This window comes from Bombina bombina, chromosome 9 (assembly GCF_027579735.1).
Source record: "Bombina bombina isolate aBomBom1 chromosome 9, aBomBom1.pri, whole genome shotgun sequence".
NCBI lineage: Eukaryota > Metazoa > Chordata > Amphibia > Anura > Bombinatoridae > Bombina > Bombina bombina.
This window is the reverse complement of record NC_069507.1, coordinates 288,446,868-288,465,834: the sequence shown is the minus strand read 5'-3', so window position 1 is coordinate 288,465,834 and position 18,967 is coordinate 288,446,868. Positions and strand designations below refer to the sequence as shown.

The 18,967-nt window shown below is 29.0% G+C and overlaps 1 protein-coding gene across 1 annotated transcript in view; it reads left to right on the top strand.

Annotated features, from left to right (window-relative positions):
- The window catches only part of LOC128640352 (tumor necrosis factor receptor superfamily member 6), a 205,008-nt gene extending 189,605 nt beyond the window's left edge, over positions 1-15,403 (top strand). The window contains exon 5 of the mRNA XM_053692850.1: positions 14,551-15,403. Coding sequence (XP_053548825.1) covers positions 14,551-14,801 — 251 coding nt within the window. The 3' untranslated portion in view covers positions 14,802-15,403. The remainder of the gene's footprint in view (positions 1-14,550) is intronic.
- The last annotated feature ends 3,564 nt before the right edge of the window (positions 15,404-18,967 follow it).

Sequence of the window (18,967 nt, the reverse complement as noted above, 5' to 3'; positions counted from 1 at the left end):
TATATGATCTGATGATGATTACATGTATATATGTACTGATGATGATTACATGTATATTTGGTCTAATGATTGCATGTATATTTGTTCTGATAATGATTGCATGTATATATGTTCTGATGATGATTACATGTATATATGGTCTAATGAATGCATGTATATATGTTCTGATGATTGCATGTATATATGATCTGATGATTGCATGTATATATGATCTGATGATGATTACATGTATATATGATCTGATGATTACATGTATATATGTTCTGATAATGATTACATGTATATATGTTCTGGTGATGTTTACATGTATATATGGTCTGATGATTGCATGTATATATGATCTGATGATGATTACATGTATATGGTCTAATGAATACATGTATATGAATACATGTATATGATGATTACATGTTCTGATGATTGTATGTATATATGTATATGATAATGATTACATGTATAAATATTCTGATGATGATTACATGTATATATGTTCTGATGATTACATGTATATATGATCTGATGATGATTACATGTATATATGTTCTGATGATTACATGTATATATGATCTGATGATGATTACATGTATATATGATCTGATGATGATTACATGTATATATGTTTTGATGATGATTACATGTATATATGGTCTGATGATTACATGTTTATATATATATATATATATATGTGGCCCTCGTTTTACAACGGTTCAATTTACACCGTTGTGTGTGTATATATATATATATATATATATATATATATATATATATATATATATATATATATATATATATATATGATAATTACATGTATGTATGTTCTGATTATACAATGTATATATGTTCTGATAACTGCATGTATATATGATCTGATGATTGCATGTATATATGATCTGATGATGATTGCATGTATATATGTTCTGATGATGATTACATGTATAAATATTCTGATGATGATTACATGTATATATGATCTGATGATGATTACATGTATATATGTACTGATGATGATTACATGTATATTTGGTCTAATGATTGCATGTATATTTGTTCTGATAATGATTGCATGTATATATGTTCTGATGATGATTACATGTATATATGGTCTAATGAATGCATGTATATATGTTCTGATGATTGCATGTATATATGATCTGATGATTGCATGTATATATGATCTGATGATGATTACATGTATATATGATCTGATGATTACATGTATATATGTTCTGATAATGATTACATGTATAAATATTCTGATGATGATTACATGTATATATGATCTGATGATTACATGTATATATGTTCTGATGATTGCATGTGTATATGTTTTGATGATGATTACATGTATATATGTACTGATGATAATTGCATGTATATTTGTTCTGATAATGATTGCATGTATATATGATCAGATGATGATTACATGTATATATGTTATGATGATGATTACATGTATATATGATCTGATGATTGCATGTATATATGTTCTGATGATTGCGTGTATATATGAGCTGATGATTGCATGTATATATGATCTGATGATGATTACATGTATATATGTTCTGATGATTACATGTATATATCTTCTGATGATTGCATGTATATATGTTTTGATGATGATTACATGTATATATGTTCTGATGATTACATGTATATATGTTCTGATGATGATTGCATGTATATATGATCTGATGATGATTACTTGTATATATGATCTGATGATGATTACATGTATATATCTTCTGATAATTGAATGTATAAATGTTTTGATGATAATTGCATGTATATTTGTTCTGATAATGATTACATGTATATATGTTCTGATAATGATTACATGTATATATGATCTGATGATGATTACATGTATATATGATCTGATGATGATTACATGTATAAATGGTCTGATGATTACATGTATATTTGTTTTGATAATGATTACATGTATATATGATCTGATGGTGATTACATGTATATATGATCTGATGATGATTACATTTATATATGTTCTGATGATTACATGTATATATGATCTGATGATGATTACATGTATATATGATCTGATGAAGATTACATGTGTATATGTTCTGATGATTACATGTATATATGATCTGATGATGATTACATGTATATATGTTCTGATGATTACATGTATATATGTTATGATGATTGCATGTATATATGATCTGATGATTGCATGTATATATGATCTGATGATGATTACATGTATAAATGTTCTGATGATGTTTGCATATATATATATGTTTTGATGATGATTACATGTATATATGTTCTGATGATTGCATGTATATATGTTCTGATGATGATTACATGTATATATGTTCTGATGATGATTACATGTATATATGCTCTAATGATTGCATGTATATATGTTCTGATGATGATTACATGTATATATGTTCTGATGATTGCATGCATATATGTTCTGATGATTTCATGTATACATGTTCTGATGATTGCATATATATATGTTTTGATGATGATTACATGTATATATGTTCTCATGATTGCATGTATATATGTTCTGATGATTACATGTATATATGATCTGATGATGATTACATGTGTATATGGTCTAATGAATACATATATATATATATATATGTTCTGATAATGATTACATGTATAAATATAGAATTATATATATATATGTTCTGATGATTGCATGTATATATGTTCTGATGATGATTGCATGTATATATGTTCTGATGAGTGTATGTATATATGATCTGGTGATAATGACATGTATATTTGATCTGGTGATGATTATATGTATATATGTTCTGATGATTGCATGTATATATGATCTGATGATGATTACATGTATAAATGTTCTGATGATGTTTGCATATATATATATGTTTTGATGATGATTACATGTATATATGTTCTGATGATTGAATGTATAAATGTTTTGATGATAATTGCATGTATATTTGTTCTGATAATGATTACATGTATATATGTTCTGATAATGATTACATGTATATATGATCTGATGATGATTACATGTATAAATGTTCTGATGATGTTTGCATATATATATATGTTTTGATGATGATTACATGTATATATGTTCTGATGATTGAATGTATAACTGTTTTGATGATAATTGCATGTATATATGTTCTGATAATGATTACATGTATATATGATCTGATGATGATTACATGTATATATGTTCTGATAATGATTACATGTATATATGATCTGATGATGATTACATGTATATATGATCTGATGATGATTACATGTATAAATGGTCTGATGATTACATGTATATTTGTTTTGATAATGATTACATATATATAAAATCTGATGGTGATTACATGTATATATGATCTGATGATGATTACATTTATATATGTTCTGATGATTACATGTATATATGATCTGATGATGATTACATGTATATATGATCTGATGAAGATTACATGTGTATATGTTCTGATGATTACATGTATATATGATCTGATGATGATTACATGTATATATGTTCTGATGATTACATGTATATATGTTATGATGATTGCATGTATATATGATCTGATGATTGCATGTATATATGATCTGATGATGATTACATGTATAAATGTTCTAATGATGTTTGCATATATATATATATGTTTTGATGATGATTACATGTATATATGTTCTGATGATTGCATGTATATATGTTCTGATGATGATTACATGTATATATGTTCTGATGATGATTACATGTATATATGCTCTAATGATTGCATGTATATATGTTCTGATGATGATTACATGTATATATGTTCTGATGATTGCATGCATATATGTTCTGATGATTTCATGTATACATGTTCTGATGATTGCATATATATATGTTTTGATGATGATTACATGTATATATGTTCTGATGATTGCATGTATATATGTTCTGATGATTACATGTATATATGATCTGATGATGATTACATGTGTATATGGTCTAATGAATACATATATATATATATGTTCTGATAATGATTACATGTATAAATATAGAATTACATATATATATGTTCTGATGATGATTGCATGTATATATGTTCTGATAAATGTATGTATATATGATTAGGTGATAATGACATGTATATTTGATCTGGTGATGATTATATGTATATATGTTCTGATGATTGCATGTGTATATATATATATATATATATATATATATATATATATATATATATATATATATATATATGTTCTGATGATTGCATGTATATATGTTCTGATAATTGCATGTATATATGATCTGGTGATATTTACATGTATATATGTTCTGGTGATGATTACATGTATATATAATCTAATGATTACATGTATATATGATCTGATGATAACATGTATATATGTTCTGATGACTGCATGTATATATGATCTGGTGATAATTACATGTATATATGTTCTGGTGATGATTACATGTTCTGATGATTGTATGTATATTTGTTCTGATGATTGTATGTATATATGTTCTGATGATTGCATGTATATATGTTCTGATGATGATTACATGTCTATATGTTCTGATGATTACATGTATATATGTTCTAATGATGATTGCATGTATATATGGTCTGATGATTACATGTATATATGGTCTGATGATTACATGTATATATGATCTGATGATGATTACATGTATATATGATCTGATGATGATTACATGTATATATGTTCTGATGATTACATGTATATATGATCTGATGATGATTACATGTATATATGATCTGATGATGATTACATGTATATATGTTCTGATGATTACATGTATATATGATCTGATGATGATTACATGTATATATGATCTGATGATGATTACATGTATATATGTTCTAATGATGATTGCATGTATATTTGATCTGATGATGATTACATGTATATATGATCTGATGATGATTACATGTTTATATGTTCTGATGATTACATGTATATATGATCTAATGATGATTACATGTATATATGATCTGATGATGATTACATGTATATATGTTCTGATGATTACATGTATATATGATCTGATGATGATTACATGTATATATGATCTGATGATGATTACATGTATATATGTTCTGATGATTACATGTATATATGATCTGATGATGATTACATGTATATATGATCTGATGATGATTACATGTATATATGTTCTAATGATGATTGCATGTATATTTGATCTGATGATGATTACATGTATATATGATCTGATGATGATTACATGTTTATATGTTCTGATGATTACATGTATATATGATCTAATGATGATTAAATGTATAAATGATCTGATGATGATTTAATGTGTATATGGTCTAATGAATACATATATATATGTTCTGATAATGATTACATGTATAAATATATAATAACATGTATATATGTTCTGATGATTGCATGTATATATGTTCTGATGATTGCATGTATATATGTTCTGATGAATGCATGTTTTTTTTTTGATGATTGCATGTATATATGATCTGGTGATATTTACATGTATATATGTTCTGGTGATGATTACATGTATATATGATCTGGTGATGATTACATGTATATTTGTTCTGATGATTGCATGTATATATGTTCTGATGATGATTGCATGTATATATGTTCTGATGATGATTACATGTATACATGTTCTGATGATGACCACATTTCTATATGTTCTGATGATTACATGTATATATGTTCTGATGATTGCATGTATATATGCTCTGATGATGATTGCATGTATACATGTTCTGATGATGACCACATTTCTATATGTTCTGATGATTACATGTATATATTTTCTAATGATAATTGCATGTATATATGTTCTAATGATGATTGCATGTATATATATTCCGGTGATAATTATATGTATATATGTTCTGGTGATGATTACCTGTATATATGTTCTGATGATGATGATTGCATGTATACATGTTCTGATGATTACATGTATATATGTTCTGGTGATAATTACATGTATATATGTTCTGGTGATGATTACATGTATATATGGTCTGATGATTACATGTATATATGTTCTGATGATGATTGCATGTATATATGATCTGATGATTGCATGTATATATGATCTGATGATTACATGTATATATGTTCTGATAATGATTACATGTATATATGTTCTGATGATGATTGCATGTATATATGATCTGATGATGATTACATGTATATATGATCTGATGATTACACGTATATATGTTCTGATGATTACATGTATATATGTTCTGATAATGATTACATGTATATATGTTCTGATGATTACATGTATATATGATCTGATGATGATTACATGTATATATGATCTGATAATGATTACATGTATATATGATCTGATGATGATTACATGTATATATGATCTGATGATTGCATGTATATATGTTCTGATGATGATTACATGTATATATGTTCTGATAATGATTACATGTATATATGTTCTGATGATGATTGCATGTATATATGATCTGATGATGATTACATGTATATATGATCTGATGATTACATGTATATATGATCTGATGATGATTACATGTATATATGTTCTGGTGATGATTACATGATCTGATGATTACACGTATATATGTTCTGATGATTGCATGTATATATGCTCTGATGATGATTGCATGTATATATGCTCTGATGATGATTGCATGTATATATGGTCTAATGAATACATGTATATGAATACATGTATATGATGATTACATGTTCTGATGATTGTATGTATATATGTTCTGATGATTGCATGTATATATGTATATGATAATGATTACATGTATAAATATTCTGATGATGATTACATTTATATATGTTCTGATTGCATGTATATATGTTTTGATGATAATTGCATGTATATTTATTCTGATAATGATTACATGTATATATGTTCTGATGATTACATGTATATATGATCTGATGATGATTACATGTATATATGATCTGATGATTACATGTGTATATATATATATATATATATATATATATGATCTGATGATTACATGTATGTATGTTCTGATGATACAATGTATATATGTTCTGATAATTGCATGTATATATGATCTGATGATTGCATGTATATATGATCTGATGATGATTGCATGTATATATGTTCTGATGATGATTACATGTATATTTGTTCTGATAATGATTGCATGTATATATGATCTGATGATGATTACATGTATATATGTTCTGATGATGATTACATGTATATATGGTCTAATGATTGCATGTATATAGGTTCTGATGATTGCATGTATATATGATCTGATGATTACATGTATATAGGTTCTGATGATTGCATGTATATATGATCTGATGATTACATGTATATAGGTTCTGATGATTGCATGTATATATGATCTGATGATTACATGTATATATGTTTTGATGATGATTACATGTGTATATGATCTGATGATGATTACATGTATATATGTTTTGATGATGATTACATGTGTATATGATCTGATGATGATTACATGTATATAAGTTCTGGTGATGATTACATGTATATATGGTCTGATGATAACATGTATATATGTTCTGATGATTGCATGTATATATGATCTGATGATAACATGTATATATGTTCTGATGATTGCATGTATATATGATCTGGTGATAATTACATGTATTTGTTCTGGTGAAGATTACAAGTATATATGTTCTGATGATTGTATGTATATATGTTCCGGTGATAATTACCTGTATATATATTCTGATGATTACATGTATATATGTTCTGGTGATGATTACATGTATATATGTTCTGATAATGATTACATGTATATATGTTCTGGTGATGATTACACGTATATATGATCTGATGATTGCATGTATATATGATCTGATGATGATTACATGTATATATGGTCTGATGATTACATGTATATATGTTCTGATGATGATTACATGTATATATGTTCTGGTGATAATTACATGTATACATGTTCTGATGATGATTACATGTATATATGTTCTGATGATGATTACATGTATATATGTTCTGATGATGATTACATGTATATATGTTTTGATGATAATTACATGTATATATGGTCTGATGATGATTACATGTATATATGTTCTGATGATGATTACATGTATATATGTTCTGATAATGATTACAAGTATAAATATTCTGATGATGATTACATGTATATATGATCTGATGATGATTACATGTATATATATTCTGATGATGATTACATGTATACATGTTCTGATGATTACATGTATATATGTTCTGGTGATGATTACATGTATATATGTTCTGATAATGATTACATGTATATATATTCTGATGATGATTACATGTATACATGTTCTGATGATTACATGTATATATGTTCTGATAATGATTACATGTATATATATTCTGATGATGATTACATGTATACATGTTCTGATGATTACATGTATATATGTTCTGGTGATGATTACACGTATATATGATCTGATGATTGCATGTATATATGATCTGATGATGATTACATGTATATATGTTCTGATGATTACATGTATATGTGTTCTGGTGATGATTACATGTATATATGTTCTGATAATGATTACATGTATATATGTTCTGGTGATGATTACACGTATATAGGTTCTGATGATTGCATGTATATATGATCTGATGATTACATGTATATATGTTTTGATGATGATTACATGTGTATATGATCTGATGATGATTACATGTATATATGTTTTGATGATGATTACATGTGTATATGATCTGATGATGATTACATGTATATAAGTTCTGGTGATGATTACATGTATATATGGTCTGATGATAACATGTATATATGTTCTGATGATTGCATGTATATATGATCTGATGATAACATGTATATATGTTCTGATGATTGCATGTATATATGATCTGGTGATAATTACATGTATTTGTTCTGGTGAAGATTACAAGTATATATGTTCTGATGATTGTATGTATATATGTTCCGGTGATAATTACCTGTATATATATTCTGATGATTACATGTATATATGTTCTGGTGATGATTACATGTATATATGTTCTGATAATGATTACATGTATATATGTTCTGGTGATGATTACACGTATATATGATCTGATGATTGCATGTATATATGATCTGATGATGATTACATGTATATATGGTCTGATGATTACATGTATATATGTTCTGATGATGATTACATGTATATATGTTCTGGTGATAATTACATGTATACATGTTCTGATGATGATTACATGTATATATGTTCTGATGATGATTACATGTATATATGTTCTGATGATGATTACATGTATATATGTTTTGATGATAATTACATGTATATATGGTCTGATGATGATTACATGTATATATGTTCTGATGATGATTACATGTATATATGTTCTGATAATGATTACAAGTATAAATATTCTGATGATGATTACATGTATATATGATCTGATGATGATTACATGTATATATATTCTGATGATGATTACATGTATACATGTTCTGATGATTACATGTATATATGTTCTGGTGATGATTACATGTATATATGTTCTGATAATGATTACATGTATATATATTCTGATGATGATTACATGTATACATGTTCTGATGATTACATGTATATATGTTCTGATAATGATTACATGTATATATATTCTGATGATGATTACATGTATACATGTTCTGATGATTACATGTATATATGTTCTGGTGATGATTACACGTATATATGATCTGATGATTGCATGTATATATGATCTGATGATGATTACATGTATATATGTTCTGATGATTACATGTATATGTGTTCTGGTGATGATTACATGTATATATGTTCTGATAATGATTACATGTATATATGTTCTGGTGATGATTACACGTATATATGATCTGATGATTGCATGTATATATGATCTGATGATGATTACATGTATATATGGTCTGATGATTACATGTATATATGTTCTGATGATGATTACATGTATATATGTTCTGGTGATAATTACATGTATACATGTTCTGATGATGATTACATGTATATATGTTCTGATGATGATTACATGTATATATGTTCTGATGATGATTACATGTATATATGTTTTGATGATAATTACATGTATATATGGTCTGATGATGATTACATGTATATATGTTCTGATGATGATTACATGTATATATGTTCTGATAATGATTACAAGTATAAATATTCTGATGATGATTACATGTATATATGATCTGATGATGATTACATGTATATATATTCTGATGATGATTACATGTATACATGTTCTGATGATTACATGTATATATGTTCTGGTGATGATTACATGTATATATGTTCTGATAATGATTACATGTATATATATTCTGATGATGATTACATGTATACATGTTCTGATGATTACATGTATATATGTTCTGGTGATAATTACATGTATATATGATCTGATGATGATTACATGTATATATGATCTGATGATGATTACATGTATATATGTTCTGATAATGATTACATGTATATATGTTCTGGTGATGATTAGACGTATATATGATCTGATGATTGCATGTATATATGATCTGATGATGATTACATGTATATATGTTCTGATAATGATTACATGTATATATGTTCTGGTGATGATTACACGTATATATGATCTGATGATTGCACGTATATATGATCTGATGATGATTACATGTATATATGGTCTGATGATTGCATGTATATATGATCTGATGATGATTACATGTATATATGTTCCGATGATGATTGCATGTATATATGGTCTAATGAATACATGTATATGAATACATGTATATCATGATTACATGTTCTGATGATTGTATGTATATATGTATATGATAATGATTACATGTATAAATATTCTGATGATGATTACATGTATATATGTTCTGATGATTACATGTATATATCTTCCGATTATTGAATGTATATATGTTTTGACGATAATTGCATGTATATTTGTTCTGATAATGATTACATGTATATATGTTCTGATGATTACATGTATATATAATCTGATGATTACATGTATATATATATATATATATATATATATATATATATATATATATATATATATATATATGATCTGATGATTACATGTATGTATGTTCTGATGATAAAATGTATATATGATCTGATGATGATTGCATGTATATATGTTCTGATGATGATTACATGTATAAATATTCTGATGATGAGTACATGTATATATGATCTGATGATGATTGCATGTATATATGTACTGCTGATAATTGCATGTATATTTGTTCTGATAATGATTACATGTATATATGTTCTGATGATTACATGCATATATGATCTGATGATGATTACATGTATATATGTTCTGATGATGATTACATGTATATATGGTCTAATGAATACATGTACTGTATATATGTTCTGATAATGATTACAAGTATAAATATTCTGATGATGATTGCATGTATATATGATCTGATGATTACATGTATATATGTTCTGATGATTGCATGTGTATATGTTCTGATGATGATTCCATGTTTATATGTTCTGATGATGATTACATGTATATATGATCTGATGATGATTACATGTATATATGATCTGATGATGATTACATGTATATATGATCTGATGATGATTACATGTATATATTTTCTGATGATAACATGTATATATCTTCTGATGATTGCATGTATATATGTTTTGATGATGATTATATATATATATGTTCTGATGATTACATGTTTATATGATCTGATGATTACATGTATATATGTTTTGATGATTACATGTATATATGTTCTGATGATTCTGATGATGATTACATGAATATATGATCTGATGATTATATGTATATAGGTTCTGATGATGATTACATGTATATATGATCTGATGATTACATCTATATATGTTCTTATGATGATTACATGTGTATATGTTCTAATGATTACATGTATATAGGTTCTGATGATGATTTCATTTATATATGTTCTGATGATGATTACAAGTATATAAGATCTGATGATGTTTGCATGTATATATGTTCTGATGATGATTACATGTAGATATGATCTGATGATGATTACATGTATATATATTCTGATGATGATTACATGTATATATGATCTGATGATGATTGCATGTATATATATTCTGATGATGATTACATGTTTATATGATCTGATGATGATTACATGTATATATGTTCTGATGATGATTACATGTATATATGATCTGATGATGATTACATGTATATATGTTCTGATGATGATTACATGTATATATGGTCTAATAAATACATGTATATATGTTCTGATAATGATTACATGTATATATGATCTGATGATGATTACATGTATATATGTTCTGATGATTGCATGTATATATGTTCTGATGATTGCATGTGTATGTGTTTTGATGATGATTACATGTATATATGTTCTAATGATTACATGTGTATATGGTCTGATGATGATTACATGTATATATGTTCAGATGATGAAAACATATATATATGTTCTGATGATGATTACATGTATATTTGTTCAGATTATGATTACATGTATATATGTTCTGATTATGATTACATGTATATATGTTCTGATGATGGTTGCATGTATATATGTTCTTATAATGATTACGTGTATATATGTTCTGATGATGATTGCATGCATATATGTTCTAATGATTACATGTATATATATTCTGATGATGATTGCATGTATATATGTTCTGCTGATGATTGCATGTATATATGATCTGATGATGATTACATGTATATATGATCTGATGATGATTACATGTATAAATGATTTGATGATGATTACATGTATATATGGTCTGATGATTACATGTATATATGATCTGATGATGATTACATGTATATATGTTCTGAAGATTAAATTTATATATGATCTGATGATTACATGTATATATGTTCTGATGTTTACATGTATATATGTTCTGATGATTGCATGTATATATGTTCTGATGATGATTACATGTATATATGTTCTGATGATTGAATGTATATATGTTCTGATGATTACATGTATATATGCTCGAATGATTGCATGTATATATGTTCTGATGATGATTACATGTATATATGTTCTAATAATTGCATGTATATATGTTCTGATGATGATTACATGTATATATGTTCTATTGATTACATTTATATATGTTTAGATGATGATAACATGTATATATGTTTAGATGATGATAACATGTATATATGTTCTGATGATGATTACATCTATGTTTGTTCTGATGATGATTACATGTATATATGTTCTGATGATGGTTGCATGTATATATGTTCTGATGATTACATGTATTTATATTCTGATGATGATTGCATGTATATATGTTCTGCTGATGATTGCATGTATATATGATCTGATGATTATTACATGTATATATGGTCTGATGATGATTACATGTATATATGGTCTGATGATTACATGTATATATGATCTGAGGATGATTGCATGTATATATGATCTGATGATTACATGTATATATGATCTAATGATGATTACATGTATATATGGTCTGATGATTACATGTATATATGATCTGATGATGATTGCATGTATATATGATCTGATGATGATTACATGTATATATGATATGATGATGATGATGATGATGATGATGATGATGATGATGATGATGATGATGATGATGATGATGACATGTATATATGATCTGATGATGATTACATGTATATATGGTCTGATGATTACATGTATATATGATCTGATGATTACATGTATATATGATTTGATGATGATTACATGTATATATGATCTGATGATGATTGCATGTATATATATTCTGATGATTACATGTATATATGTTCTGTTGATGATTACATGTATATATGTTCTAATGATTATTACATGTATATATGGTCTGATGATGATTACATGTATATATGGTCTGATGATTACATGTATATATGATCTGAGGATGATTACATGTATATATGATCTGATGATTATTACATGTATATATGGTCTGATGATGATTACATGTATATATGGTCTGATGATTACATGTATATATGATCTGAGGATGATTGCATGTATATATGGTCTGATGATTACATGTATATATGATCTGATGATGATTGCATGTATATATGATCTGATGATGATTACATGTATATATGATATGAATATGATGATGATGATGATGATGATGATGATGATAACATGTATATATGATCTGATGATGATTACATGTATATATGGTCTGATGATTACATGTATATATGATCTGATGATTACATGTATATATGATTTGATGATGATTACATGTATATATGATCTGATGATGATTGCATGTATATATATTCTGATGATTACATGTATATATGTTCTGTTGATGATTACATGTATATATGTTCTAATGATGATTACAAGTATATATATTCTGATGATGAATACATGTATATTTGTTCTCATGATGATTACATGTATATATTTATCTTCCCCTCAGGTGCCAATCTTGGCCAGCAAATAAACAGAAGAATATTTGGAAAACAATATCCCAGCCCAGCTAAGCACAATCATGAGATTGAACCCAGGATTCCCCAACAGGAGGAAGGAAAACATTTACCTTTTCCAATCCAGGAAACTGAAGAACCACAGTGTAAGGAGACCACCCCCTTGTCCTATAGTGACAACTGGACAGGACCATTTCCTGCACATGTAGCAACATGTACTTTACTGAGTGGGGTCCCTTCTTGAAAGCTCACCCACTGGGTGTCACGTACATTAATGTGCAAGGTCCCTTGTGCTGTGCCATGTACTGTACTGAATGGGGTCCCTTCTTGAAAGCTCACCCACTGGGTGTCACATACATTAATGTGCAAGGTCCCTTGTGCTGTACCATGTACTGTACTGAATGGGGTCCCTTCATGAAAGCTCACCCACTGAGTGTCACATACAGTTATGTTCAAAGTCCTTTGTGCTGTGCCAGCAGGTTCACCCAGTGTGCCATGTACTGTACTGAATGGGGTCCCTTCCTGAAATCTCACCCACTGGGTGTCACATACAGTAATGTGCAAGGTCCTTTGTGCTGTGCCAGGAGGTTCACCCAGTGTGCAATGTGCTGTACTGAATGGGGTCCCTTCCTGAAATCTCACCCACTGGGTGTCACATACAGTTATGTGCAAGGTCCTTTGTGCTGTGCCAGCAGGTTCACCCAGTGTGCCATGTGCCGGACTGAGCAGTTCAAAAGGCAGCAAAATGAAGGGTCTCTTAAATGTTTTCCATATTCATTACTCACCGGTTTCCTTCTTTGAAATGATGTGAAAACAATAAAATATATAAATACCTAAACAAAGACAGATCCTGGCTGGCCTGCAATTTGTCATTTGATCAGTTTGAAGAAAAAGGACATTAACCAGCCAGAGGCTTTATTTGACATCGCTTCCTGTGACCAAGGTTGATACCTTCTGTGCTGTTAGCCTATTCATTCTAACAGAAGTCTGATTTTCTCTGCATTGCAGGGGTTAATTTAACTGAAGTGACAACCGATAGATCGCTTGGTAATTTAAGGTAAATCAGTATGGTGCTGTAAAACAATTTGGTTGTATTTACAGGCAAAAATGCATGACGCAAGCAGGAAAAATAAACAAAAAAGGTTACTAAACAGAATTTTTTTTTTATACTATTTTTTTTTTTAGGAAATCATCGGCCAGATTACGAGTTTTGCGGTAAGAGGGTTGCGTTGCTTACTTGCACGTTATTGTCACCGCTCACTTACCTACAGCGCTGGTATTACAGGTTTTTATAAACCCGGCGTTAAAAGTCAAGAAGTGAGCGTAGAGCAAAATTGAGCTCCATACCGCACTCCAATACCAGCGCTGCTTAAGTCAGCGGTGAGCTGGTTGTACGTGCTCGTGCATGATTTCCCCATAGACATCAATGGGGAGAGCCGGCTGAGAAATAGTCTAACACCTGCAATTATTATCGGTTATTTGTAGAGGTTTAGCTCAGTTACACAGCCACATTGATTCCTATGGGGAAACTAAATTTATGTTTACACCTAACACCCTAACATAAACCCTGAGTCTAAACACCCCTAATCTTACACTTATTAACCCCTAATCTACCGCCCCTAACATCGCCGCCACCTACCTATATTTATTAACCCCTAATCTGCCGCCCCCAACGTCGCCGCAACTATACTAAAGTTATTAACCCCTAAACCTAAGTCTAACCCTAACCCCAACACCCCCTAACTTAAATATAATTAAAATAAATCTAACTAAACCTACTATTAATAACTAAATAATTCCTATTTAAAACTAAATACTTACCTTTAAAATAAACCCTAAGCTAGCTACAATATAACTAATAGTTACATTGTATCTAGCTTAGGTTTATTTTTATTTTAGAGGCAAGTTTGTATTTATTTTAACTAGGTAGAATAGTTACTAAATAGCTATTAACTATTTACTAACTACCTAGCTAAAATAAATACAAATTTACCTGTAAAATAAAACCTAACCTGCCTTACACTAACACCTAACCTTACCCTACAATTAAATACATTACCTAAATTAAATACAATTAACTAAATTCAATACAATTAGCTAAATTACAAAAAAACAAACACTAAATTACAGAAAATAAAAAACAAACTACAAGATATTTAAACTAATTACACCTAATCTAATAGCCCTATCAAAATAAAAAGCCCCCCCAAAATAAAAAAAAACCTGTAAACTAAACTAAACTACCAATTGCCCTTCAAAGGACCTATTGCAGGGCATTGCCGGTAAAGAAATCAGCTCTTTTACCTGTAAAAAATAATACAAACAACCCCCCCAACAGTAAAACCCACCACCCACACAATCAACCCCCCAAATAAAACCCTAACTAAAAAAAAACTAAGTTCCCCATTGCCCTGAAAAGGGCATTTGTATGGGCATTGCCCTTAAAAGGGCATTTAGCTCTTTTGCAGCCCAAACACCTAATCTAAAAATAAAACCCACCCAATACACCCTTAAAAAAATCCTAACACTAACCCCAGAAGATCCACTTACAGTTTTGAAGAGCCAACATCCATCGTCAATGAAGCCGGGAGAAGTCTTCATCCAAGCGGCAAGATGTCCTCAACGAAGCCGGCAGAAGTGGTCTTCCAGACAGGCAGAAGTCTTCATCCAGACGGCATCTTCTATCTTCATCCATCCGGTACGGAGTGGGTCCATCTTCAAGACATCCGACGTGGAGCATCCTCTTCTTCCAACGACTACCCGTCAAATGAAGGTTCCTTTAAGTGACGTCATCCAAGATGGCGTCCCTTAGATTCCAATTGGCTGATAGAATTCTATCAGCCAATCGGAATTAAGGTTGAAAAAATCCTATTGGCTGATGCCAATAGAATGCAAGCTCAATCCTATTGGCTGATTGGATCAGCCAATAGGATTGAAGTTCAATCCTATTGGCTGATTGCATCAGCCAATAGGATTTTTTCAACCTTAATTCCGATTGGCTGATAGAATTCAATTAGCCAATCGGAATCTAAGGGACGCCATCTTGGATGATTTCATTTAAAGGAACCTTCATTCGTCGGGTAGTCGTCGGAAGAAGAGGATGCTCTGTGTCGGATATCTTGAAGATGAACCGGCTCCGCTCCAGATGGATGAAGATAGAAGATGCCGCCTGGATGAAGACTTCTGCCCATCTGGAGGACCACTTCTGCTGGCTTCATTGAGGACATCTTGCTGCTTGGATGAAGACTTCTCCCGGCTTCGTTGACGATCGATGTCGGCTCTTCAAAACTGTAAGTGGATCTTCAGGGGTTAGTTTTAGGATTTTTTAAGGGTGTATTGGGTGGGTTTTATTTTTAGATTAGGTGTTTGGACTGCAAAAGAGCTAAATGCCCTTTTAAGGGCAATGCCCATCCAAATGCCCTTTTCAGGGCAATGGGGAGCTTAGGTTTTTTTAGTTAGGGTTTTATTTGGGGGGTTGGTTGTGTGGCTGGTGGGTTTTACTGTTGGGGGGTTGTTTGTATTTTTTTTTACAGGCAAAAGAGATGATTTCTTTGGGGCAATGCCCAGCAAAAGGCCCTTTTAAGGGCTATTGGAAGTTTAGTTTAGGCTAGGGTTTTTTTTTTATTTTGGGGGGGCTTTTTATTTTGATAGGGATATTAGATTAGGTGTAATTAGTTTAAATATCTTGTAATTTGTTTTTTACTTTCTGTAATTTAGTGTTTTGTTTTTTTTGTAATTTAGGTAATTGTATTGAATTTAGTTAATTGTATTTAATTTAGGTAATGTATTTAATTGTAGTGTAAGGTTAGGTGTTAGTGTAATTTAGGTTAGGTTTTATTTTACAGGTATATTTGTATTTATTTTAGTTAGATAGTAAGTAAATAGTTAATAACTATTTAGTAACTATTCTACCTAGTTAAACTAAATACAAACTTACCTGTAAAATAAAAATAAACCCTAAGCTAGATACAATGTAACTATTAGATATATTGTAGTTAGCTTAGGGTTTATTTTATAGGTAAGTATTTAGTTTTAAATAGGAATTATTTAGTTATTAATAGTAGGTTTTATTTAGATTTAATTTAATTATATTTAAGTTAGGGGGTGTTAGGGTTAGACTTAGGTTTAGGGGTTAATAACTTTACTATAGTGGCGCCGATGTTAGGGGTGGCAGATTAGGGGTTAATAAATTTAGGTAGGTGGCGGCGATGTTAGGGACGGCAGATTAGGGGTTAATACTATTTAACTAGTGTTTGCGATGCGGGAGTATGGCGGTTTAGGGGTTAATATGTTTATTACAGTGGTGGCGATGTCCGGAGCGGCAGATTAGGGGTTAATAACTTTATTATAATGTTTGTGTTGCGGGAGGGCCTCAGTTTAGGGGTTAATAGGTAGTTTATGGGTGTTAGT